The 26,173-nt window shown below is 32.2% G+C and overlaps 4 protein-coding genes across 6 annotated transcripts in view; 2 read left to right on the top strand and 2 right to left on the bottom strand.

The window, feature by feature from the left end:
* The first annotated feature begins 449 nt into the window (after window positions 1–449).
* On the top strand, window positions 450–12,192 carry LOC119688902 (RING finger and SPRY domain-containing protein 1-like). Of its 2 annotated transcripts, XR_005253318.1 has the most exons (11): window positions 450–573; window positions 8,487–8,549; window positions 9,182–9,566; window positions 9,637–10,060; window positions 10,125–10,242; window positions 10,299–10,462; window positions 10,522–10,832; window positions 10,899–11,037; window positions 11,562–11,680; window positions 11,742–11,998; window positions 12,062–12,192. XR_005253318.1 is itself a non-coding variant. In XM_038103567.1 (10 exons), exons 3-10 carry the CDS (start codon window positions 9,352–9,354, stop codon window positions 11,932–11,934), a joined length of 1,683 nt encoding a protein of 560 aa, XP_037959495.1. In that variant the 5' UTR covers window positions 450–573; window positions 8,487–8,549; window positions 9,182–9,351; the 3' UTR covers window positions 11,935–12,089. The 2 variants fall into 2 exon arrangements, 1 of the variants encoding a protein (XP_037959495.1); XM_038103567.1 differs by having other exon boundaries at window positions 11,742–12,089.
* Window positions 12,193–12,300: 108 nt separating this feature from the next.
* Window positions 12,301–13,740, bottom strand: LOC119688903 (mitochondrial chaperone BCS1). The gene has a single exon (XM_038103568.1). The coding sequence runs from the start codon at window positions 13,676–13,678 to the stop codon at window positions 12,344–12,346; it is 1,335 nt and encodes a 444-aa protein (XP_037959496.1). The 5' UTR covers window positions 13,679–13,740; the 3' UTR covers window positions 12,301–12,343.
* Window positions 13,741–17,023: 3,283 nt separating this feature from the next.
* On the top strand, window positions 17,024–20,450 carry LOC119689591 (toll-interacting protein-like). The gene is made up of 4 exons (XM_038104456.1): window positions 17,024–17,288; window positions 17,345–17,458; window positions 18,897–19,442; window positions 19,512–20,450. The coding sequence occupies exons 1-4, from the start codon at window positions 17,244–17,246 to the stop codon at window positions 19,620–19,622; spliced, it is 816 nt and encodes a 271-aa protein (XP_037960384.1). The 5' UTR covers window positions 17,024–17,243; the 3' UTR covers window positions 19,623–20,450.
* A 2,705-nt stretch (window positions 20,451–23,155) lies between these two features.
* LOC119662524 (calcineurin-binding protein cabin-1-like) overlaps window positions 23,156–26,173 on the bottom strand; it is a 33,593-nt gene continuing 30,575 nt past the window's right edge. For both annotated transcript variants that reach the window (XM_038072157.1, XM_038072156.1), the window contains one exon: window positions 23,156–25,289. In XM_038072157.1, coding sequence (XP_037928085.1) covers window positions 24,096–25,289 — 1,194 coding nt within the window. In that variant the 3' untranslated portion in view covers window positions 23,156–24,095. The remainder of the gene's footprint in view (window positions 25,290–26,173) is intronic.

Consider the following 26,173-nt stretch of genomic DNA (forward strand, 5'->3'; position numbering starts at 1 on the left):
TATGCTACTCTACTTAGAAAAGTGTACGCATTCTTTTGACTCTGGTTCTGTGGTGAATGTGAATGCGTATAAGTAGTGTATGAGAAAAATATTTATACGCATTTATACTTGTTTCTTATGAGTGTACTCTGTGTGTTAATATTGGGTCTGTTCCACGAACTAACTTTGAGTAAATACTGTGTATACACAAGCGCGTTCCACCAGCAAATTTTCAAGTATTTTTGTGTAAATTTTACTTCTGTTTTACTCATGTTTTACTATGAGTAGCTCGTGGAACAGACCTATTATCACTCGTTACAGTTCTCTGATCCATATAACAACTTTGAAGTTTACTTCATAATATAAAATTGAGTTAACATTTCTTTTCAAAATATATTTACTGTCATAAAACATTTACATTTTAATTCTACAAATATAATTTATCAAAATAAAATTTTTGATAAAGAAATCGTTTCGAAATATTTGGTCCAAGTTAAAAAAATTAAATTAAAAATTCAATATTTCACAATTATTGGTTGGTACACTTTTTCCGCGTTTTTTGGCATCAAATTCTTTGTAAGCAGTCAGAGGAACGTAAGTAATATATATTTATTTAGGTACTACTTAATAAAAAATATATACAATAATATAAATTTAACTAAACAGATGAACTTTAGAATTTTAATCCATTAATCCCTTTGAGTTTTAATGCCTTTAAATTAATGCAATTTTAGCATGAACAAGTCTTTTAAATTAAATGCAGCCATTCGTAGTAAATCATATTTTTTTTTGCGATAAAAGTGATGGACGGTTTTCTTATAGTGTATAAACATCTAATTGAATAACATATTTTTCGTTTTGGTCTAATATCTTTTGCCAAATCTGCAGAGTAATAGAATTCACAAGACTACAAAAACTTTTGACGTATTTATGCGAAGAAAACCCTGGTTTTATTCTTCTCGGGGTATTAACAAATATTTTTTATTTATTGCTTATTAATTACATATCATTTGTCATTTTTGATTAAAATAGATAACCAACTATTATATCTGCCTATAAAAAATAACAAATTCAATTCAATTGTTTCAAATCAATTACTGTCAAATGCTTTTTTAAACTCAATAAGCAACTATAATAATAAGCTGGTTTTCCCATAGGGTTTTCTTTGCAGCCTCAGATATTCTGGACAGAATTAGCATCGCAAGCACACTACTTGGTAAAAGTAGCAAGGCGATATCCCTAAAATTGTTGCACTCTAATGAAGTTTTTTTGGGAATTTTAATGATAAAAACCTCGCTCATTTTCTCGGGGTACACTTCTTCTTAACAAGTGTTGCAGAAAATTGAAAAAAGAGTATTTTCAGTAAATATTGGATTCGCATTGAGGTATTATGCATATATACAGTCAGTTCCTAGAGATTTACCATTTTTTAGAGATTTAATAATTTAAATTACTTGTAGGAGGTGCAATGCTTATGATTATCATAAGTAACATTAGCAACACCACTAACTCGTTTTAAGAATTGTTTAAGACTTCTTTAAAATATTCAGCCCAGTTGCTTATTATCAGTCAGATTGTCATTTCAATCCACCTATCTATCTATCTTCAAAACAAGTACTCTGCTAATTGAGTAAAGTTCTTTCATATTGTTCGTTCTTGCTGCGGCTTTGGCTTAATCTGCCAAACTACCAATCAATTTTCTTTTATCGTTTCGTGTTGCCTGTTTCGCTTGTTTGCATTTAGTTTCATAATTCATCATCAATTTTTCCGCGGTGTTGGAGACCAGCATAGCAATCGATGTCAGCTCCTCTTTGTACTCAAACATCTAATAAAGAAGATGTGATCTAGTTGATTATCTGTGCGCCTATACTGAGACGTCCACGTAGTTTTGTGTACTATTGTATATAGAAACATGCTTCCTCCGATGACCAACTCATTTTCACAACAGGAATTTACTAATGGATTGCCGTTGTCGTTTTAGACGCCAGGACTGTGTATACTCAGTACTTTTTTATTCCACTGTTCCCGAGTTCGACCTTGACATTGAAATCCCAAAGAAGGATTAATATATCCCCTCTATGTTCGGGTTTTTTTTCATGATGGTTGGGAATCTTCATAGATACTAGGCTCCCGACTCTTGACTAGACACATGTACGATTCGCAATACAAGTTGCCTCGCAATGCACCTATGTACTAAACCCTTCACTCCTATATGTTCAACGGGACTGGTTCGCTATTACACTACTGCTTCATTGGTTTCAGCATTTATTTTTATTTGCTCAATTCTTCTTAATTCGTTTTGTACGAATACGATGTGAAATTTTGTATAGTAGGAGTAGAGGAAAAACACAAAGAGGAATCATCGTGCCCAAATATGAACAGATATTTTCGGTAACCTCCGCGCCCGGTTAAAAACTGCGTTAGATGTTTATTTGATTCGCCATTCAACCATACGTCGCATTCCCTGCGTCAATATATCAATAGGCATTACACCAGCAATAATATATGCTGCCCCTTCCAAAATAGTGGGGAAGGCGCTTATCGTTCTCAGTGCACATAATCGGTAAACCGTCATTATCTTCTTTTTATTTTTAGTTAAAGAGAGCGATTTTAGACAAATGGGCAAAACATACAGCAGTATGAAGACTACAACTTGACTAAGAAGAAGCCTTTTTTTCTGATCAGGTGCACCGATGTTTGGTAGAATACTTAACAGTAATGTCTGAGTCTTTTCCGTTTTCTCGGATACAAATTGCATATGTGTTTAAAAACTTGATTTATTATTAATCATTATTCCTAGATATTTAATAACTGCCATAAATTGGATTAATACGTTGCCTACTATAACGTTTATAAACTCCACTCGTTTGCGGCTAGTTATAAGCACTGCTTCTGTTTTATGTTCCGCAAGTTCCAGATTCACTGAGTTAAACCATTGTTTCATCTTACGTATAGTTTCATTGATTTGTCTTTTAACTTGTGTAATATGTTTCGCTACTGCGATTACTACTATATTGTAGTATATGCAATTAATAACCTAAGCACTGTATCGTACATAATATTCCATTGGTGAAGTTCTAGTACTGATTTCTGTGGAATACTTGCTGAAACGTTGCAGTAATGCATATCATCATCACTTTCGTATTTTAATCTTATCGGTAAAGTAGCTAGACATTATCAGACACAGATAGTTAGGCATCGATAGTTCCCTTAATCTTTCAAGAATGTGTAACCAATTGGCAGAGTTAAATCCATTTTTTACATTTAGGATTACTACTCCACACTATTCCTTGTCGCCCCAGCGCCACCTTTTTCCCTTTATGACCTCTGCTCTATCAACTGCCATTTCAATTGCATCTTTGGTTGTCATAGCCTTTTGAAATCTAAATCGATTTTCTGATAATGCATTTTTTTCCTCTAAGTGTGAATTTAATCTGCTATGTATTATACGTTCTAGCATTTCACTCATGGTTTCTAGCTGACAGATCGGCTGATGAGAAGACGGATCCTCTTTCGGTATGAATACAAATCTTTGAGTTTTTGACGGTTTGGAAAGAATCCTTTTTCTAGACACTATCCGGTATGCAATTAATTACGAGTTTTAGAGCTATTTTAGGAATGCCATCTGGACCAGGAGCTTTCTCGTGTCCAATATTTCGGGCCCCTTGTAGCACTTCTTTCGTTGTTAGCGCAGAAATATTTGCCCCGCTTATGTCTCGCTTAAAGAATAGAGTGAACGAATATCCTTGGGGAAATAATGTAGTTATTATATTCCTCAGTGTTTGTGAACATGCTATTTGTGGCGCCTTTTGGTTTGGGAGTTTTTTCATAACCATTTTTTATGCATTTCCCCATGGGTTAAGTTTGGCTCATTATAAAATTGTTTAAAACAGTTACGTTTACTTTGTTTGATGGTGTTTTTCAAGGTTCTTGTAACACTTCTAAATCTATTCAGAGTATCTGTCTCATTTGGTCAACCTCTAGAATGTTACAGTTAACGCCTTGTTCGTAAACAGGCCTTCCTTAGCGAAGCAATCTCCTCATTTCATCAGTAGCAAGGAATCCTTTTACTACCTTCTTGACATTGCTGCATCACAGGCGGTGTTTATTATACGTAATAGTTCTTTGCTTGAGTCTTGAAAATAAATAAAAATAATAAATAAAAATAAAATAATTTTATCCAGCTGCGAGCTGTTCCATATTGAGCCCGATAGTTTCGGTTCTTATCTGCGCTTTACAGATTTTTTATAGAACAGTATAGGTTGATGTTCACTAAATGTAAAATCCTTACTGACACATCATGTCGCATGCCGCGTTATGGACTGACCGACTGACCAACGTAATATCAATAATTAAACCCCTGCCCACTTTGCGTCAGGTATTCTTACTTTCTCTGTTCGCAATACACATATTCAAGGGAGTTGCTGTCTCGAGAAGGTATCAGCCTCTAGTTTTAGTATGTTTGCTTCTCTACTCTATTGCTCATGTAATAAAGTTTCCAGCTATGACCATAACAGCCCTTCTACGCGCATCACTTGCAAGCTCATGTAGCATATTTTAGAATTCTTGTAAAGACCAATTGGTCGGTGCATAACAACTTTAAAAAATTATATCATTAATATTTGCCCTAATGAAGGCCCTGATTTCATTCTGTTTATTGGATTCTTTCCACATGTCTAAATTGCAGCTTTTTTGTATTTTGTACGGGTAAAATAAGAGTGTTGTTTTAATAGTGATGTTTTGACTTCTTTTAATAATTTCCCTAACCTCCTTCGTCTGCTTTTCCATATTCAGCTCGAACAATCATTTTATATTTTCAATATCATCTTTCATTGGTTGATGCATGGAGCGCCTTTTCCCTTCGTCCTGCATTTCTAAAGGTTTTTGGATTTGTATGCTCAGTCTTATAAACGATTCCGGTGGTTTAGACTGCATACTCTATTCATATTGTTTCTCCGATGTTCATTTCTCCCAGATAAATCTCCTTCCTTATTTAGTCTTGAACAGTTATCTGACACAACAACCAATTATATCACTACTGTTTCATTGCGGTAACAGGACATCGACGAACGGGAGCCCGCTTGCCCACTCCATACAGACGCCGGCACTGGGGTGTCTATCCCCTACACTTTAAGTTTATTATGCTCCTTCCATTCCATATTTGATTTTAATCTCGAGGGTCCTACCACTATCGTTTTATGTCTCCCGACAAGCCTAGTAATCAGCTACCCCTTACAAGGGATCAAACGCTGACTAGATAGCCGACCAATTTACCACATTGATCGGTCATCCAGACGGTTCTGGATTTCTATCCCAGGAAACGAACGGCTTTTCTATACATCTCTCGATGATCCTTATATTGCCATAGAATTTCCCTTGGAAGGTTGGAAGTTATACTGCTTCATCACGGTCGCCAGAGCCTCGTGTGTTCCAACAGGGTTTACCAAGTGAAGGTGAGGTTGGCAGTTAGGTATGTTCAACTCTCCATCTATATACGTGTGAATTTATGCAATTGTTTAGCGTGTCCAAAAATTCATTTATTGTATTCTTATCTTGATTTACAGTATGCGCACACATATTTATAATAACCATTTTCTTTAATCTTTTTCGTAGCTTGAGTATTAAGATTCTCGAATCAATTGGCATCCATTCAATAATATATTTTATTAAACCAAATGTTATGAGGAAGTCCACACCATTTGTGTTGTTTTCGCTTTCATTTCTACCTGAATACAGAAAAGTGGTACATTTGACGTTGATTCTTCCATGTATCCTCCACCCGCTTTCTTGAAAGGCTATCATGTCTAGTTTGTACCATAGCATTTCAAGACGAAGTTGCGCTAATTTTCTACTTTCATAAAGAAAACGTGCGTTCCAGATACCTATGCGAATTTTTGTTTTTTCATTTTGAAATATTTCAGTCAATCAAAACTAAAGCTTCAATTTAGCACCTCCACATTCAAAGTAACGGCAGCCGAGGCAGGGAGATTATTTTAAACGTGCTAGTTACCCCGTGGAGTGTTAATTCCATTTTGGCTTTGATCTATGCTTTTAATATAGCTTGTTGTTTTAATCACAGAGTGATAAGCCAAAACATTATGGGTTCATAACGGTATTACGCTACCTGCGGCATCGCTCTTAGGTTCATTGCATTATTAAATCCCTTCACCACAACAAGGTGACAATCTACGATTCCTCGAAGAAGAACGCAAGTATGGGTAGAGTCGGATACGCTTTTTTAGTCGAAGAAGTAAAGAGGATGATTCAAGAATTTATATATCCAAAATGTTTAGCCATTTAGAGAAGGATGCATTTATCGTATTTCGCTGTACACTAATGACTCCATTTGGGATTTCAGTAGCTTAGACATGTAGAGGTTAAAAATTATCGATGAAAGAATACTGTTGAACAACTTTATAAAATTAACAAAAAACTACAAGGAAATTGCAAATCCAGTGCTTTGTTGAGTAGCACTATATTGGAGACTGTGTCAAGTGGTTTAGCGAAATTAAGGTCAATCAAAACTGAACGTTCACAAGGGCTCAAGGGCAATAGATTTGAGAAATTGTCTCGCACAGAGAACTGCGATGGCTCTATGGCGCTTTTTTAAACCTTGTTAATGGAAGCAGGGTTAATAAGAGAGGATATCAATATGATAAGTAAGGAGACCAACACTTTGGCTACTGAAGATAGCATAGGGATCGACCTATACTATTTACTATTTCAGTGTAATCACATATCACATTACTCACATTATCAGAGAAAAGCAGTGCAATGTGATCAGAATGTGGTGTCCAAAATACTTTTGTTTGTCTGCGAGTCTCAAGAGAATCAGAGGCATTGTGAATGAAAAATCTGCAAAACTTTTGTGCACGTTTCAATTGATCAGATGTTGTGATATCATTTTAATTTATCACCTTCTTATTAGGACGTAAATGATTAGGAAGAGCTTTAATGCTAGTCCACAATCTACCATTGTGTGGATGACAATTTTCAATGCAATTATTTTTTCATGTTTTTAACCGTTTTCTACATGGCACATTTAGCATCAGCTGCCCAAGCTGTTTTTGCTATAGACTTACCAAGCAATTGCGGTGATCAACACATAAGCATAAGCGATATTTACAGTTTATCTCACAATATAGAAGAAAACTGACAGCATACTTAAACAGTACAGTAACCATCACAGCCTTAACATCATTGCCAGAGGTCCATCGCCACTATCTATACTATGAATATAACACCAAAAGGTGTATTATATTCATTACGATCTTTTTAAAATACGACCAGGTTAAGGAAACGTGTTAACACACTGTCACACTGTCAAGTTAATCGCAGTTCTTTTAGACAACTGATGTAAAGGCCCCCACGCAGAGAGAAAGAGTAAACAATCACATATTTTCTCATTAACTGTCCAGCTTGTGCTAACGGAGGGAATAGATTTTAAGAATAAGTTCTTTCTTGAGAGTATGTTAGACTGCTCGTCGGCAGTCTATATCAGACAACTGTAATGAGTACCCAACACTCGAGTCATATTCGAATCATAGGCTATATTTTTCTTATATGAATTCTGGCTCTCTTCTTCATATACTCGATTCCATCTAACCGATACATATAGATGAGAGCACTTATTATAATTTATATTCTTATCACATGATTATCATAAATACTTACACTCAACACAAAAATGATGCAAACGATTTATTAATCATTCATTAGTATTACGTCACAGTCGGTACAAGATTACCTGCTATTATTTGTTGTGCATATAATTTCCAATTAAAACAACCACTAATTTAATGCACAATGCTAATATACGTTTATAATGCTAACAACAAAAACGCACACGCAAATTTTTTGCTTAGCAAACAACAGCGCTCACACAAAATTTCTACGAATGTCAAAACTGATCTTATCGGCAGTCATTCATTTTTGATGAGTACACTCATTGATTCATACCACTCGAGTATATGCTATGACTCATGAGTCATTTGCTATGTATGCTACTCTACTTAGAAAAGTGTACGCATTCTTTTGACTCTGGTTCTGTGGTGAATGTGAATGCGTATAAGTAGTGTATGAGAAAAATATTTATACGCATTTATACTTGTTTCTTATGAGTGTACTCTGTGTGTTAATATTGGGTCTGTTCCACGAACTAACTTTGAGTAAATACTGTGTATACACAAGCGCGTTCCACCAGCAAATTTTCAAGTATTTTTGTGTAAATTTTACTTCTGTTTTACTCATGTTTTACTATGAGTAGCTCGTGGAACAGACCTATTATCACTCGTTACAGTTCTCTGATCCATATAACAACTTTGAAGTTTACTTCATAATATAAAATTGAGTTAACATTTCTTTTGAAAATATATTTATTGTCATAAAACTTTTACATTTTAATTCTACAAATATAATTTTTCAAAATAAAATTTTTGATAAAGGAATCGTTTCGAAATATTTGGTCTAAGTTAAAAAAATTAAATTAAAAATTCAACATTTTACAGATATTGGTTGTTACACTTTTTCCGTTTTTTGGCATCAAATTCTTTGTAAGCAGTCAGAGGAACGTAAGTAATATACCTTTATTTAGGTACTACTTAATAAAAAATATATACAATAATATAAATTTAACTAAACGGATATTAACGCGCTTTAGAGTTTAAACCCATTAATCCCTTTGAATTTTAATGCCTTTAAATTAATGCAATTTTAGCATGAACAAGTCTTTAAAATTAAATGCAGCCATTCGTAGTAAATCATTATTTTTATTATTATATCTGCTATAATTATCTAATTTTTTTTATCTGCTTATAAAAAACAGCAAGTTTAATGACTCAATTTAATGATTTAATTTAGTTTAATGATATATATATCATATATAAATTATTTGATCAGAAATCAAACATTTAAGTACTTTGTGTAATACACATAAATTTTACAAAATTTTATGTTTCATTTTTAAATATTACTCGTGCGATAGTGCTTTCTGCTGTCCATTGTGAGTATCATAAAAATATATATTCAAACTGTTGAATATAAATGTTAAAACTATTTTATAACTCAGATGTTGCAATGCCTGAATTTTAAATAATTTGACAGCGCGGTTATATGGCAACCCTTTCCAATTGTTTCATTCTCGTATGTTTTTGTTTATAAAATTTTAATAGCGCACATTTTATTTGCTTTTCTTTTGTTTAAGGCGTAGCACAAAATTCGTACGTGCTTTCAGTTCAACTGTGAGTTTTGTTGACGGATTGTTGCTTGAACGAAGTTTGGTAGTGCGGTGCGAACTCAACGTATTAGTTGAAATTTACAACAAATTGGAAGTGGTATTCAAGTTTTAGTTAAAATAGTGAAAAACCGCTGCACATGGGTTCTTGCATGTGCAAGAACAGTACTGATGATGGACCGGGAGTAAATGATGCCTATGGCGTCGGTGATGACGCTTTTGGAAGAGCTCGTTTAGGTGCGGAGGCGCAGCCTCGCGCATCGTATAGCGGTGGCCTTGTTAGAAAATCTTTGTCAGCCACTGTAGACACACTGGTCAACGAGACGCTTGAAGTAATTGGTACAATTACTGATAGGTAAATAAATCAGCTAATAAATTAATAATTCTATAAACATATTTTTAACATATTGTTTTATTTATAAAAGTGATCCAGAGCCACCTAGTTCTATTTTAACTCTGCACGCAATTACTGACAAGCCAACTGGTTGGATTGAAATGGTAAAATCCCTTATGCGTGTTGTACCAGTTGAACATCCCATGGGTCCTAGCGTTATAGCATTGTTATTAGATGACAGTCCTTTGCCAACACGTGAATCTGTGTCAAAGGTTGCTGATATGATAAATTCAAATTTAAAGCGTAGTCCCCGCAAGGAGCGTAATTTATGTGTAATATTGGGCTGTTTAGCAGAAAAGCTAGCTGGTCCAAGTAGTGTTGCACTGTTAAATGAAAATACACTAAAGTACCTGATAGCTAATTTATCTGATAATGTTGAGCCCAATGTTAAGTTATTGTCGCTGATTGCTTTGGAGAAGTGCGCACAAACCAGCGAAAACAAAACTGCTATAAAGGTAAAAAACTGTACACAACAGTAAACAAAATAAATATGCATAAATATTGTTTTAATTTTTATAGAAAATATTGACAGAGATTGATAAAAACCCGTTGCCAGATTTGGAAAAACATTACAATTCAAAAGACTATTTGCAGAGACAAATAGGTTTTTGTGCACGTTGGTGTTTGGATAATTATTGTAAGTTATTACTTCTGTAATAAAGTAAATAATTTAATATCATATTTTATTTTTAGTCATAGTGGATCAACGCTCGTATGCATATGAGTCAACTGACGTTACTTACATCAATGCAATGCTTAATACAAATGATGTCAGTGAATATTTAAAAATTTCTCCGGATGGTCTCGAGGCACGCTGCGATGCGTACACTTTTGAAAGTGTTCGTTGTACATTCCAGGTAATACATTTTTCCTATTATGCTATTATGTTATGCAATTAAAATATAATTAATTGCAGATAACAAGTGGTTGTTGGTATTACGAAGTACTATTGGTAACCCCTGGTGTCATGCAAATCGGTTGGGCAACTAAAGAATCCAGCTTCTTAAGTGACGATGGCTACGGAATTGGTGACGATAAATTTTCAATTGGTTTTGATGGTTGCCGCAAATTGATTTGGCATAATGCTAAATCAATTGGTCATAATTTATCTACCTGGAAAAGTGGATCAGTTTTAGGTTGCTTAATTGATATAGAAAAGCATGAAGTTATTTTCAGTTTAGATGGCCGTCAAACTGAACCGTACAAACAAGTATTTCATACTCCAAAGTAAGTATAACTATAAATACCGTATGGTTAATGTGATTTGTACTGTAATGTATGTTGTCTTTGCAGTCAAGGGTTTTTCGCTGCAGGCAGTTTTATGTCTTTTCAGCAGTGTCGTTTTAACTTCGGTTTAGAACCATTTCGTTATCCACCGAATAGACATTTCCGCAATTTTAACGATTTTGGAAACCTCACCAAGGATGACAAGGTAAGTACAGTAATTGAAAAATATGAATAATTCAAATTGTATCACAATTTATATATATTGTTTGAACATTTCTAAAGTATAAACTATCTATAATTTGTTTCTCATTAATTTTCTTCTCAAAAAAGAAGTAGTTACTATTTTTTGGTCATTATGAAACTTGAATGATATTTAGTGAAAAAAAAAATAATTAAAAAAAATTTGACAAACTTAATATTGTTGCAAAACTTGTGGATGGTAATGGTACTCATCTACCTTAATAGTTGAATGGTTCTTTTTTAAAAAAAGTGTCTGATTTCATACTTTATTGAACTTTAAGTCAAATATCTTTTATTTATTAAAGATATATACTAACTTTTAGGACAAAACAAAAAACATGTTAAAGTTTTACTCATTGCAAATACATATTCATCATTCTTATATTATTACAGTATTCATATAGGAATGCTATTGATGATGATTACATATTATTACATTTTAGTGTTCCATTATTTATAACAAATACTAACAATTCTATTTGATTTCAGATTGTGTTGCCAAGGCATATTTATTTAGATTTAATGCGTAAAGTAAGTGTGGAGGAAGATTCATGTACCATTTGTTTTGACCAAAAGGCTATTGTAAGACTGGAGCCGTGCCGGCATAGGTAAATTTGAAAGTAATATATTCATTAAGTTAATTTTTAATATATTGTTATACACTTAAAGGGGCTTTTGTGAAACGTGCGCGGATCAAATATCTCATTGTCCAATGTGTCGCTCTGATATTAAAGGAAAGCTTGTAGAACAAACCGACATTGTCAAATCGGAGGAGCTCACAGAAGCTATAACTACGAGCACAAACGAAGCAGCCTGTAACAACAATCCTGGTGATCCTATAGAAAAAAAATACCCTGCGTGACGCAATTAATTAAAAGCGACAACATCTAAAACATCAAAAAACTGAGCATAAATACAAATCTTAAGTAACATTTCATTAAGCTGAATTTTTGTATTAACAAATTAATATAAGTACATTTTCTCATAAGTTATCTTGACGCGATGTTTCCGTCTACATTGGAATATGCCATAAAAACATGAATGACTCTGCATTTTAAAAGGAATATTCAAAATTATATTCCATACTTCACAATTCATAAATTATATTTTATATTAACAAACGTGATTTTATACATAAAAATGTAAGAAATAAAATTTGAAGTATTTGTTTAATAGCTGATAAGGTAATACTTTTTAAATCATTCACATATATCAAAAAATAAAATACTTAAAACAATTTGTTTCGTTTTATTTTAATTTATATTAGCTCATCACGCTGCTAATGGCATAGACACGCCTACAGTTTCTTGTTTTTGTATATTTTTTTTAAGACTATCTTCCCATATTTCAGGAACACTATCGAGCACCGCTTGTACACTGGATGTTTTATGTCGCATAAAGAAACCTTGAATTTGCGCAGGACTTACGGAACGTCCATCGGTAAGAACACGTTTGGAAAATTCCGTAGCCATAGGAATTTTTTGATTATCATTTTGTCTATAGAATCTTTTGAACATTTCTTCGAGTTGATAATCGCCACAATAACCTACATACTCTTTTACATCAACTCGTCCTGGCCGTATAAGTGCAGGATCCAATCGTTCTATATAATTCGTTGTCATAAAAACAATACGTGCTTCTGTTGAGGCAACACCATCAAGACAATTTAATAATCCACTGAAAGTAACTCTATTTAAGCCTTCATAAGCTGCCTTTTGGTTTGCTACATCTTCTCGTGAAATAAACGCCGCATCCACATCTTCTAATAAAATAATAGATTGTTCTGGCGCAACATTAAGCAAATGATTTAGACGATCATCAGTGAGTCCTCTCTCTGATAAATTAAGCAAACAAATTCCATACTCCAATTCGCCTGCCAGTGCCGTAATGAAACTTGATTTACCACAACCAGGTGGACCATACAGTAAATAGCCTCGTCGATATGGTATACCACGGTCGGCATACCATTGTGCATTACGTATAAAATCTTTACAATCAGCAATTATACGGTCAGCAACTCCATTTTGTAGGACAACCGAATTGACTGGACGTCGCCGTCGCGGATGACCAAATGGCCTCCAATCAGGACCCATTGCTGTGTACATTATAGTTTTACCCTCCTGGGCGGTTAATGCTAATTGCCGCGCTTCCTCGAGCATATCGAAATATATTTGCTTGTTCCTACCGAATGCAGTTAGTGTCACCGTTTCCCAAGGCACTCCCATATGTAAATCTAGTGTTTGTTGTTCTCTTGTACGTTCCACTTGTATCCAATAGCCGCGATAACGCATTAAATGTTTACCTATACTGGGAATGAAATCATATTTTGTTTGAATCTGACCAGTTTCTTTTTGAACAAAAGATGTTTCTACACTCAAATGTTGAGTCTCGCGTGCACCACGTAGTGTTATCCATTGCAATAACCACTGATATGATTTATCTCGGCATGGCACTTCCAATGTTATCATCAAATGTCGGCGAAAAAGCACCAGCCCGCCTTGTAAGCCTTTGCGTAGGATTGCGGCTCCAGCGCCGATACCAAATAAACCAAATCCTGCTCCGAAATACGGATTCGTTGACAGGCTACCAATTAAATCCGTTAACATATTTTATTTTCTTCCCTCATTTCAATTATATCACATATCTTCTTCTTCTTTTTTGTAAATAAACCACAATGTTGCATTTTTCCGCTGAACTTAAACAAAATAAACCTACTGAATTTGAACGAAACATGTTTATATCGATAAATTTCTTTCGTTCAACTGGAAACAAGTTGAAAATCAGCTAATCAGCTGTTATGTTAACAAATTTATTTTGTAAACATTATAAACAAAATAAATTGCGTCGTTGGCAAGTTAAATTATTTTAGAATTTATTTTCTTGAATTGTGTCCTTAATTTGCTACAAAAGTGCACTATTTACTATAATAATAAAAAAAGGAACTCAATTTTATAGTAGCGGTTTATTAATTGCTATTATTTATTTAGAAAATTATTTTGAAAAAAATAAAAGGTCTGTTTCACCAGCTACTCATAGTAAAACACAAGTAAAGTACAAACTGAGAGCGTAACACAAATAAACTGCCAAATTACGCTCTATACACAGATTTTCATTGAACAGTTTTGTGTAAAGTCTGGTGAGAACACTAGTGCTGCGCAAATAAAGAATACATAATTTTAAATTCAAACCAAGACAGCTGATTTACACATCACACAAATTTTACTTGAAATAAAATGTACAAGTAAAGTCTGTGTAGTATTTTTAAATTTCGATAGGGATGTTATGCTCTTTCAGATACTCTCATTTACTCGAAAATTTGTTGGTTGAACGTACTTGTATATACAGTATTACTTAAAATTACTACAAAAAGCTCGTGAACCAGATCTAATATAAAGTAATGTGGTGCTGTCCGTAATTCCATAATTGAAGAAACGAAAATATAGACTTGGAAAATATAGGGAAACTCTTTCCTTTTTGTTATAATACTATAATGTTTCGTATGCAGTTCCAAGAATTTCTAGGTTGAAAATATAAACAGGTGTAGTTTTTTAGCGCTTCTTAATTCTTTCACATAATCGGCCCACATATACTTTAATGCGATTTTTTCAGATAATTTAAAACATTTTAGGCAATGCATTTTGTGTTTCGTTAAATTAAAATGGTTTATTATAGTATATATATATATGTTAATCCATAGACAACATATGCTTATTGTTTATTTTTGTATTCATGAAGTGTCAAGTTTATATCACTACATAAACCTAACTGTAAAATGTTCCAATTTCACATGTAACTTTGTGTATTTTGCTTATTTTATAAACAAAAAAATATCTTTCGGTTCGACGATTACAGTTCCTTATAAGTTTGCTTCGTCAAAGCAATGTTTTTATATAGAGAAATTCTTTTCATTTATACACAGTTGTTGTGTCGACGAACTTGTTTAGAAGTGCAAACAAAATTGTTGTTGGAGTAAGTGACGATTTTTGTATGGAACAAGCAAAAAACAGTTTCATAGCAACTAGAAGTTCCTGCAGAAACCTTTTTGACATATGAACTTAAATACTGCGTTCCGTTTTTGCATTTTAGCTGTATATACACAAACCATTTTTATTTGCAACATATTTTAACGAAATAAATATGTCAGTGTGAACGCCACTTAAGCAAATCAAGTCCACTAGTGGACTTTGGAGCATGCAACAATTGAATTTTTGAAAACTTTTGAGGATTACTTTTGCTGCATTAATTAGGTGGACATCGAAAATTCGTAACCTGGTTGTATGTGTACAGAAAAGCAAAAGAAAAATTTTAACAATATAATATTCATTTTATATTTACAAGAAATCAAAAATTACAAAGAAATTTCTTACTTTCGCTGCCCCCTTCTGTTATTAAAAATAAAATGCCAGTGTTAATGTAAAATAGCAAATACTTTAATATTGAAGAAGATGCAGTAAATGCAGAAAATTGTATGGGAATTCATATAAAAACTAATTTTAAAGCTCAACTTTACTCAAATGTAGTATGAACGAAATAGTTTCAAGCACTATACCATATATTCTTATGGCATTGAAATATTTTTTATACTACACCTCTTTATATGGATATTTGAAAATTTTTATTTCCAAACACATAATACTAACAATGTTAAGTCAAATAAGTAAGCAATTGAATGAAACGACCTGAATCAAGACCCCTTTTCCAAATTTTAACACTAGTATTTGATACTATATTCCTTTCTTATCTAATATTTTCGTGGTTGTTTTTAAAGAATTATGCAATTTGTTTAGTAATATTAAAGAATAATGTATTAATATTATTTAAATTAAATTAAAGTTCTAAATAAAGAGAAAAGCGATGTCATTGCGTTATAAAAGCTTGGCTTATTGGCAAAATAATCTTATAAAATCTTTGTATATCGGTGTACTACTATTTCACTCTTATAATACATAGGTTTGCTGACTTTAGAAAAATTTTTTTTTATATATCTTATTTATTTATTGAATCTCTTTTATAAGAAGATTTGCAATAAATATTCAAATCTTAAAAAACTAAAGCAAACAAATTAACTGATGACTATAGTTGGAGTTAATTTATAATAATTAAAGTTAATAGCTAGTATTTAAAGAGTTATTTCATGAAAAAAAAAATTTGAATTACAGTAAATTAAAGTTTAAATTAAGTTGATAATTTAATAAATATATAATGGAAAGAAAAAGAAAATCAATGAGTTGGTACATCTTTTCTGCGTAATCTTGAAGAAAGTCGAACTAACAGTAGATTTCTTCCCAGATGGTTCGGATGAGTTTTAAAATATTTCAGAATAAATAAATAAACTTTGTGACCTTAAATAAAGATTGTTGCTTTCAGTGCAAAATGAAGTGAGTTGTCTGTGTCCAATTTTTATTTTGTATTGAAAGTAAGAACTGAAGTGACTGCAATCATAATATGCCCTTTGTACATCGTTCTCCAAAATCCCCTCATTTTCTTTTCAAAAAGTTCTCAACATCATTACGTAGAAAAAAAAAACATTTTTTTAAGAAATATTTAAAAGAAATATATAAAAATTTATTGTATATTATAATTATAAAATAAATTACAATTAGAAATATTTATAAAAAGAAGTAAAGTTTTGGATTTAAGTTTACGAACTGTGCTGTGAACTTTCTTACAAACACTCCAACTTGTACACACCATGAATCCATAATATCTTGATCAAAGTCAGTTTATACATGTATGTTAAATAAAAAATGTTTCATATACATATATATGTATATACTATGGAAATTTTAAAAATTAAATTATTTATTTATTTATTGAATTTAGTTTAAAAATCAAATAGTAATATATGGTTTTAATACATATATATTAAATTTCTAAGTTCTTTATATTAATTTGATAACATATTAACAAAAATATGGTCCCCTACTTTGTTGGAGCAGTGGATCATTTCATTTCATTTTAATTTGTTTCATGCAGTTTCGTTTCCAAAACGTTTACTGCAGTTTGCTTCAAAGCAGATAGAACTCTAGACTGGAGTAAACGTTGGATTTTGCGGCGAGCTTAGTGCTAATAAAGTTTGGATTTTATTTATGAATAAAAATATATGACATAATTGTCATAACAAAATATATACTAAATTGAACTTTCAAGTAGCTTTTGTGCAAGAAAAATATGGCTAGTGCTGAATCCGAATCGCGTTCAAGCCGCTGGCGTAAGGTAAGAATCGAATAAGCAACAATCTTTAAACGTTTTATATATTTTACTATTTAAAGGCGTTGGTTGGTCCTTTACCACCAGATTTTCTGCGAATAACTCCCACTCGAGATGTCCAAGAAGCCGCAGATTGTCAGGCAGCAATGGCGCTTTATCAGCAACCGCAGTATGTGGTGAGTCAGTATATATGTATATTTATATTAACTATTGTTTATACAAGCAAATACGTTTTATATTTCTTTTTCGCTTGAAGATGCACACAATTACGCTGAATCAGTGCAAATATGGTAGATCGATAATATTAATGCTGAAGTTGCAATAAAATTCTCTATACAATATTCAATATTATACGTTTTGTATACTGAAAACGTTTAAAAATCCCCTACTTATGAAATAGATGATAGCGTGAAACGAAAGAATTTTAGTTATACATATTTACATAAATATGTTTGGCAGAAATTGATAATCATTGTTGTTTGGTTTATACTTTTATTGTGCAATTAATAGTATACATTGAAAATGTTTGGAACAAATAAATATTGTTAATTTTGCACGTATATAAGATGCGTAGTTTATTAGGACGCAATATTATTTTAGACGACGTGTAGTTAGTCACAATTCTGATAACTATTCATTTTGTAAATTTATTTATTGTTTAAGAGATCAAACTATTTGTTTTTAAAAACACAATTGTACGACCCATATCGTATTATTAGGACGCAATATTGTTTTAGACGACGTGCAGTTATCGTAGTACGGACGATTGATATTTCTTTGGTTACAACTCTGATAACTATTTATTTTGTAAATTTATTTATTGTTTAAGATATCAAACTATTTGTTTTTGTAAACACAATTGTACGACCCATGTCCCGGTTAATAACGGTTATAAAAGTTCCTTTTGACGAGTACGGAGTACCCCTACTTCCAAACTCAATGAACCTCTACCTATTAACATCTTAACCCATGCATTCGCATTGTAAATCCTTTTATGTTATCTGCTTTCCAGATAGCAACGAGTTACAACGACAACGAGTCCGAAGCAAATGGTTTTGTTGGTTTTTGTTATATTAAATTTTATTGCTGTGGCATTTTTGTCAGAAATTTCTAGTTGTTACAGCATTAAAACCTTTATCCATACTTTTTCAACACTAACTGAATTAGTACTTTAACGAACATCTAATCTAATAAATCTTTTCAATTATAAAAATATTCAATTATTTCCCTAACATAATAAAATGTAATGTTTGAATTAATAATTAATATAGCTTCGTGAAATCCACTATTAAGTTATGTTTATTATATTGTTCTCAATTCTCAATATTTGGTTGTTTAATTTAATAATATGAGTTCAGCAAATCAACATGAGATTCACATTCACAGTGTGGGTTGTGAAGTTAACAAGGGTATCTAATGTTTTCTTCAATAAAATGAGTTCTGATAAATCTAATAATCTTGAAGATGTGAGTTGTGTAATATAGAAAATGTGTTGATTTAAAATATAGAACAAAAAATTACGATAACTAAATCTCCTGTACTCTTTATATAATAGTTATATTTTTGTATTTAATTATCTACTGTTTTTTGTATTTTCTTTGGTGTTGTTTGTAGGCACCAACTGTTGTGGGTCGTTTAAGCATTACATGCGCGCAAGCACGATTGGCTCGCAATTATGGACTGACTCGCATGGATCCATACTTACGTATACGTGTTGGTCATTTTGTTTATGAAACTCAAACTGATCCGAATGGTGGCAAAAATCCACGTTGGAATCGTGTCATATTGAGTCAATTACCCGTTGGCGTTAACTCCATTTACGTTGAAATTTATGATGAGTGCAGCTTTAAAATGGATGAACTTATTGCTTGGTGTGAAATTAAGATTCCCGATAGCGTTATGAGAGGTGAAACACACGAAGAATGGTATCCATTAAGTGGTAAACAAGGGGAAGGTCTTGAGGGTAGCATAGATATTGTTTTAAGTTTTTCAAATCAACCAATGCAGCCTTATATGTATCAACAAATACCAGCATCAGGCCATATGTTAATGGTGCCACCTGGACGTCCCATGCCAATTTTTGTAGCACCACCACAACAGCCACAGCCTGCAGCGACTTTAGCACCAATACCGCAGCTTACTGAAGCTGATTTTAAACAGGTATATATCACAAGTATTTTATATTTGTTTCGTGAAAATAACTTATCATTCCAAATTTCGTTGTTTTAGATTCATGAAATGTTTCCTAACATTGATAAAGAGGTGGTTAAGTCAGTATTTGAAGCCAATCGTGGCAACAAGGATGCAACCATAAATTCTTTGTTGCAGATGAACGAATAAACAATTAAAATAGGTGTATAAGAGGACCATTTAAAGTTTTTTATTTATCTTCTTGAATTTACCATCACATTTGTTATTTCTTTATATGGTGTTTTACATTGTTTTTATTATTATTATATCTACTATTTACGTATTAAGTAATACTTTTAGATTTGTAGTTGGGAATATTATTCATTTTCGACAACTAAATTTTGATCTATAATTAAAAAAAAAGTTTTGAAAAACAAGGAAGTTTAATAACTTATCATTTGCTAATAAGTTAAACAATGAATTGAAGTTAAAGTTATAATAACCGCTGAAAATGTTAAATTGTTTAATAATAATTTTTGTTTAATCGTACAATCGATTTGGTCCCTGTTCATTACTTACAACTCAAAAGCCATGCGAGGACGTTAATTTATTAATTTAATTTAAAATTGATTTAAATTTTAATAGCCGTTGAAAACGTTTAATATATTTTAATAATAAATTATATTTAATTGTACAATCGAAAGTTTTGGTCTCTGTCCATTACTTACAACTCGTAAGCCATGCGATGACGTTAATTTATTTAAAATTGATTTAAATTTTAATAACCGTTGAAAACGTTTAATATATTTTAATAATAAATTATATTTAATTGTACAATCGAAAGTTTTGGTCTCTGTCCATTATATAGAGCTCGAAAGTTATGCGGGGACGTTAATTTATGAACATATTTAAAAATAAATTCAAATGTATATTGAACTCTCGAAAATGATTAATATATTTTAACAATAATTTTTTTAATTATAGACTTGTAAATTTTGGTCTCTGTCCAATATTTAGAATTTGAAACTTACATGAGAGCGTTACTAAATGAACATATTTAAAATATAAGTTAAAGTATAAAATATTTTGCTAACATTCCTTATTGAAATCTACAAAAAAAATAAATATATAATTTTTTTTTTGTATTAATAAAAATACTGCTATCGGTAGTAACATCCAACGTAAAGTAAATATTGTATTTTGTACTAAACAAATTGATTTTGTCAATTGTTTATTATTATTTTTATAAAAAATTATATCTTATGTGTTTAAATATATATCTATATAAGATGGTCCGCATATTTTTACGAAATTCTTGAACGTCGATGTAAGATTTATAAAAATATATTCATTGATAATAAAATTGTAATTATTTTCTTATGTGTATTTCTAACAAACATGTTCTTTATTAAACTACTATGATATTGGAATATAATCATTTAAATAGAAACTTTATAAGCTATTATAGAATATTGATTTTACGAAGCACGACTTTTTCAGACCAGCCATTTTAGTGATGCATATGTATGCATATGCATATGTATGCATATGCATATGTACATCAGTGTATATATATGTATATGCCATTTAGATTTAAGTGTCGGATTAAAACATTCATATGCATCCACATATATCATTTTTTGAATCAAAATACGCAACCCATACTTCGAGGACGTGATTCTCAATCGAAAATTTTATTCGTTCATTTATTGGAGATACTGGAAAAACCTATCCCGGAACAGATACGTGTTTTATTTGAAAAGAAGATTTGCCTTGATTCCACAGTTTATTTTTTCCGTATTTTCTTTGATTTTTGTCTACAATAACCGAAAAGACAGAATATGAATAAGACTAGAATTTCAAACTTTAAGTAAAGTTGGAATGTCTTTTGGTTTTGAGAACTGAGATGAAGGATGCGTGACAAATCAATCGAAAAGTGATAGTTGTTATTATATTAAGGACAAATGAACTTAACTAGGTATTTAAGTGTAACCGAAAACAGTACTGGTCAACACGAAAAAATAAGCCTATTAGTTTTTTTGAGAACATTTATAGTCGTCTTTGTGGTAGGCATTCAGCTGCCATGGATTGTTTATTGCCATGGCAATAATAGCAGTTACCGGGACAATAGCAATATTAAACATATAAAATATAATTTGCTTTACTCTGCTTCGCTATCATACTATTATATAGCACAGCAACAGCATCTGTATTGTTTAAGTTTTTGAAGCCTGTCTTCTATTATTATTATGCTATTATCACTGATAAAGATGATGTGGAGTGCTTTTAAGTAATTTTTGATATTAATTTATTTATTGCACGCTATGAAAGACAATTAGGCGCGGCCTATTTATCGCGACAAGAGCTTTGACTGTAAACAACATGGATTACTACAGTTTTGAGTTACTGAATCAATTCCAAGACAATGCCTGGATTACTGGAATTTGACAATGCCTGGAAGATCCTGATTTCTTTTGACAAGGATGATGAAACCTGTATAGATCAATATGATGTAGAGATAGTAAAAAAGAGAGAGAGAAAGAGAAATTACATGCTTTCTTATTTATTTAATGTAAGAATAACTTAATAATTTTACAGTTTTCGAGATATAATTTATTGAACAAAAGTATACATTAAAAAAATAAATATTAATGATTGCAATCTTATTAAGTACAATATATAAATAATATATACGATATAAATACTAATACAGGGTTACGCGATTGAAGTGTTATCAACTACACACAGGTACATCCATCAAACTGATATTGCTAACTACGTGAAATTCTCACGAATGACAGCTGTTTATATTGTGTACAAGACTCGCGTAGAAGGTATCTTTGGTGAAGTCGTCCTTTTCTTCTGTTTGCGCGTGAACGCAAATTAAGGTGATGTTAAAAAATTTTGCCTTGATACGGATTGTAACAAGCCTTTCGTTCACTGGTGTGATCGCTGGACTGATTTTAATAGTCTCTTGCTTACCACAAAACCGCACTCAAATTCACGCCTATTTGCATGGCAGCTGTAGTACACATCACAGTTTGCTTTTTTAGAGCAGCCTTGTCCTGTCCATCCCATTTCCTGGATGGCGGTGACGTCAGCCTTACATTTATTGAGGGCTTCCGCCAGTTGGATAGAGGCACCTTCCCTATAGAGGGTCCGAACCAGTGGCGAAGCTAGACCAACTCTGGACGTAGGCGACATTAGAATTGCGAGGCCCACTTTATAATTCAGTTGTAAAAGTAAATGAGTTACATTCACTAATATGACAAAGCATGATTGAAAGTTTTATTGCTAATCAAATTAAAATATACACAAATTAAAATAAATGAAGTTTCCAACTTTTAGCTTCACTCAATTTTTCATAATTTGCGCCAGCTATTCTCGCTTCAGTTTATAGAATTTCGAATGGAGATAGTCTCTCTTGAATCATCATACTTTTCTAGTACGTCTTAATCAATTTTAAATTTGAGAAGCTATACTGACTGGAACTGGTTACTATATAAACATTCGGAAATATTTCGAATATGGTTAATGCCATTATCAAACCAAATTGTTTAAAATATTTATTAAGTGTTTAGAATCCACAGTCGGTAACATTGCTGACGCCTAGCGACGCCACTGGTCCGAACACTCCAGGTGCATATCCCTAAGTCATAGTCCTTCAAGCGTTAACAATTACAAACTTTTTTAAAATTAAAATTTGATCTTTCTCTATATAATTTTTTATGTTTTTTTTTCTTATTAAATTAATAGTATGTAGAATGTATATTGGATTATTTAGTTTTTATAAAGTGATATATATAAAATATGTAAGAATCAACTGAAATGTAAAAGCCCTGTTAATTCGTATTTTCTTCTTTTTTAACCTCGATCATTTGAAAACCTCTATAATTCGTAAAAAATGCGGTTTCCTTGTGATTTCGAATTAACGCGATTTTCAAATCAGTATATATTGCGCCATAACTCAATGCATTATTTGTAATAATTAATTCATCAGAATAACGAAAGGATAAATAGTAAAAATACATTTGGTTTTTTTTTGTTTTATCATCTGTTCAACAATTATAATAGTACATAACGCTCGTTTGGCCCAAGAATGGTTAAAAAATCATATTCTAGACTTCATTTCGTCGAGTTCACACAATAGCTTTCGAATTTCGAATAGCTTCCGTTTTGGAGAATAAGGTGAGCACTAAAAAATATGTCAGTATGGATGGAATCCATTGTTCAGGAATCGGCCAAAATACCGGAAGATCACATTCGTGGAGCATGCAATTAATTTTTGAACCGTTTGAAGGCCATAGTCAAGGCAAAAGGTGCCCACATCCAGCTAGAGTGAAAGGATTCTCAAATTTTTGTAATTTGAATCAAGAAAAAAATAATTTCACACAAAAATGATGTGGTCACTTAAATATAATAGATAACACTTCAATTGCCTAACCTTTTACATAATTTAATTGCTTTCTAAATGCTTTCTAAACTTTATCTGTAGTGAAGAAACTGAAATGCGATTTTAGAGAGCAATAACTTAAGTGCGAAAAAGAATGGTCTGCATAAGTTATTTACATATTTGATGGTAGCGATTATAGGGATTGAAATATTTTATAGCAATTTAACATTGTACTTTTAATGATACAAGTTATAGTTTTGGATGTGGCCTTCCCGGACCTGCCGTAAATACTATTCCAATATTATAACATCTACATTAGGTTTAGACGATGTAGTGCCGGTTGTGGGCATATTTGCTTCGATCAATTGGTTAGCTTTTTGCCGTTCGGCTAATTTTTGCTGCAGTGTTTTCGATGGACAAGCACTTGGCACAACAAATGGTGTTGCAGCTGGAGAGTGATGTGTTGTATAGGTGGGCGTTGGTAGTTTAGTGTTGGATATTAAGGAAAATGTTGGCAAAGTATTCGTTCTATTTCCTGCTGCTGTGGTTACAGTTACTGTAGTCATCGTTATATCGTTTGTAATAAATGTAGGAATTTTAAATGGGTTCGATGATAATACCTTACCATTAGGATCTTGTTTTGGTTGCAATAAAATGTTATTGCACATGTTAGCAGATGTCGTTGAAGACGCTGCAGTTATACTTATTTCGATCATATTTTTCCTTATTTTATTTTGTGTATTACCTGCTGGTTTGGGCTTACGCTTAGCCGGCGCACGCGGTTTTTTGGCCAATGTCTCTTGTTGGGGCAGTGCAGTGTTTTTAAATAAATCAACATATGCGGATAATAAATTCGCTTGCTGGTTATAACCTGCATCTGCATTAAATATATTACTTAAGTTTTGCATTGTTTGTGCGAAATCCGCTTCTAAAGACACCGCTGCTGGAAGTTGTGAATTCATTTGTCGATTATAAGCTTTTGGATTCTGAAATTGTTTGGCTTTTGTGGACACAGAGGATTTAGCTTTTCCTTGATACGATTTACTTATTATTAACGAATCAGAATATGTATATGTGAGTGTGTTAGTTAAGTTAGCTACATTCGTTGTTGTTATATCGGTTACACTTCCTTTCGTAGAATTGGCTACACTTGTTACTGAGTTAATTGCTTTTATTTCAAGTGGCGTTGTTGATGATTGACTTGATGTGATTACTGTAGTGGAATTATATGATGATCCAGCAAATGATTGAATCAGTTCGTCCGTATTTTGTTTTGTATTCTGTACTTGTTTGGAGGAAGTCTGCCTTTGAGGATTTGCGGGTGTTATTGTAGTCTCTAATGGTAAAGACGATGCCAGCGATAAAGTTGTTTGCAGAGCATTCGGATAATTTGTCAAATTTGCAATTATATTCGGGTCTTTTTTCTCCAGTTCCAGTAAACGATTATAATAATCCGCAACAAGTCGTTGATAAGCGGCAGTATCCTGAAATGCCAACAAAAAATTTTATATAAATTGAAATATTTTAATATATATAAATCAATAATTTTATATTTATTTAATATAGAATAATTTAATATAAGTTAATCAATAATTTTTGTTAGATTCGTTTAGTCATGCCTAAATGCGCCAATTCCTAATTTGTGTCCCAACTGCAGTTCTATCCTCCATAATGTCGAGTACTGTTTTCTTTCCGTATTGCACACACAGACCTAAGTCCAATCAATATTTAGTTGCCCATAGAAGTGGCTAGATTTCTTCGTCTTGATCCCAGTTGACTTCAATTTTAATACCATTTATCCCCTACTCTCATTTACAACCAATAACTATCTACATTCAATAACAGAAAACAGATTGTTAATGATTAGTATAGCTGCAATTGTAATACACATAACGGTAGAATTCCTTATACGTAGCAAGTAACTATTTAATAAATGACAACATCCTAACCCCTGCTGGGTCAAAACAGTTCCTGCGGAAGGAGTAAATCATCTTTCATCATTATAGGTTTCAGTTGGCGGCCTACTAAGAACTTTGTTGTGAAGCAGTCGTAGTCTCTATACTCCACCTTACTTATGTTGACTACGTTATTAAAAAATTCGAAGTATTCATGACACGAAAAAAGGGATTGACGGGTGCAATGTAAAATGACAACTTTACTGATTGTGGCCTTATAAGCATATGCAACTGTATCAGAAGCATAGAAGAGTGCCATACTGTCTTTATTTTACAAAATTTTCGAAAATTTGGCAATTTGCAAATAATCAGTAATTAATTTTGACATTGTTCTAGCGTTATGGGACATAAAAGTACAAAGCAATAATATCAATTTGATATGCATGCAGAATATTTTATAAGGAAGATAACTT

This window comes from Teleopsis dalmanni, chromosome X (assembly GCF_002237135.1).
Source record: "Teleopsis dalmanni isolate 2A chromosome X, ASM223713v2, whole genome shotgun sequence".
In the NCBI taxonomy this organism is placed as follows: Eukaryota; Metazoa; Arthropoda; class Insecta; order Diptera; family Diopsidae; genus Teleopsis; species Teleopsis dalmanni.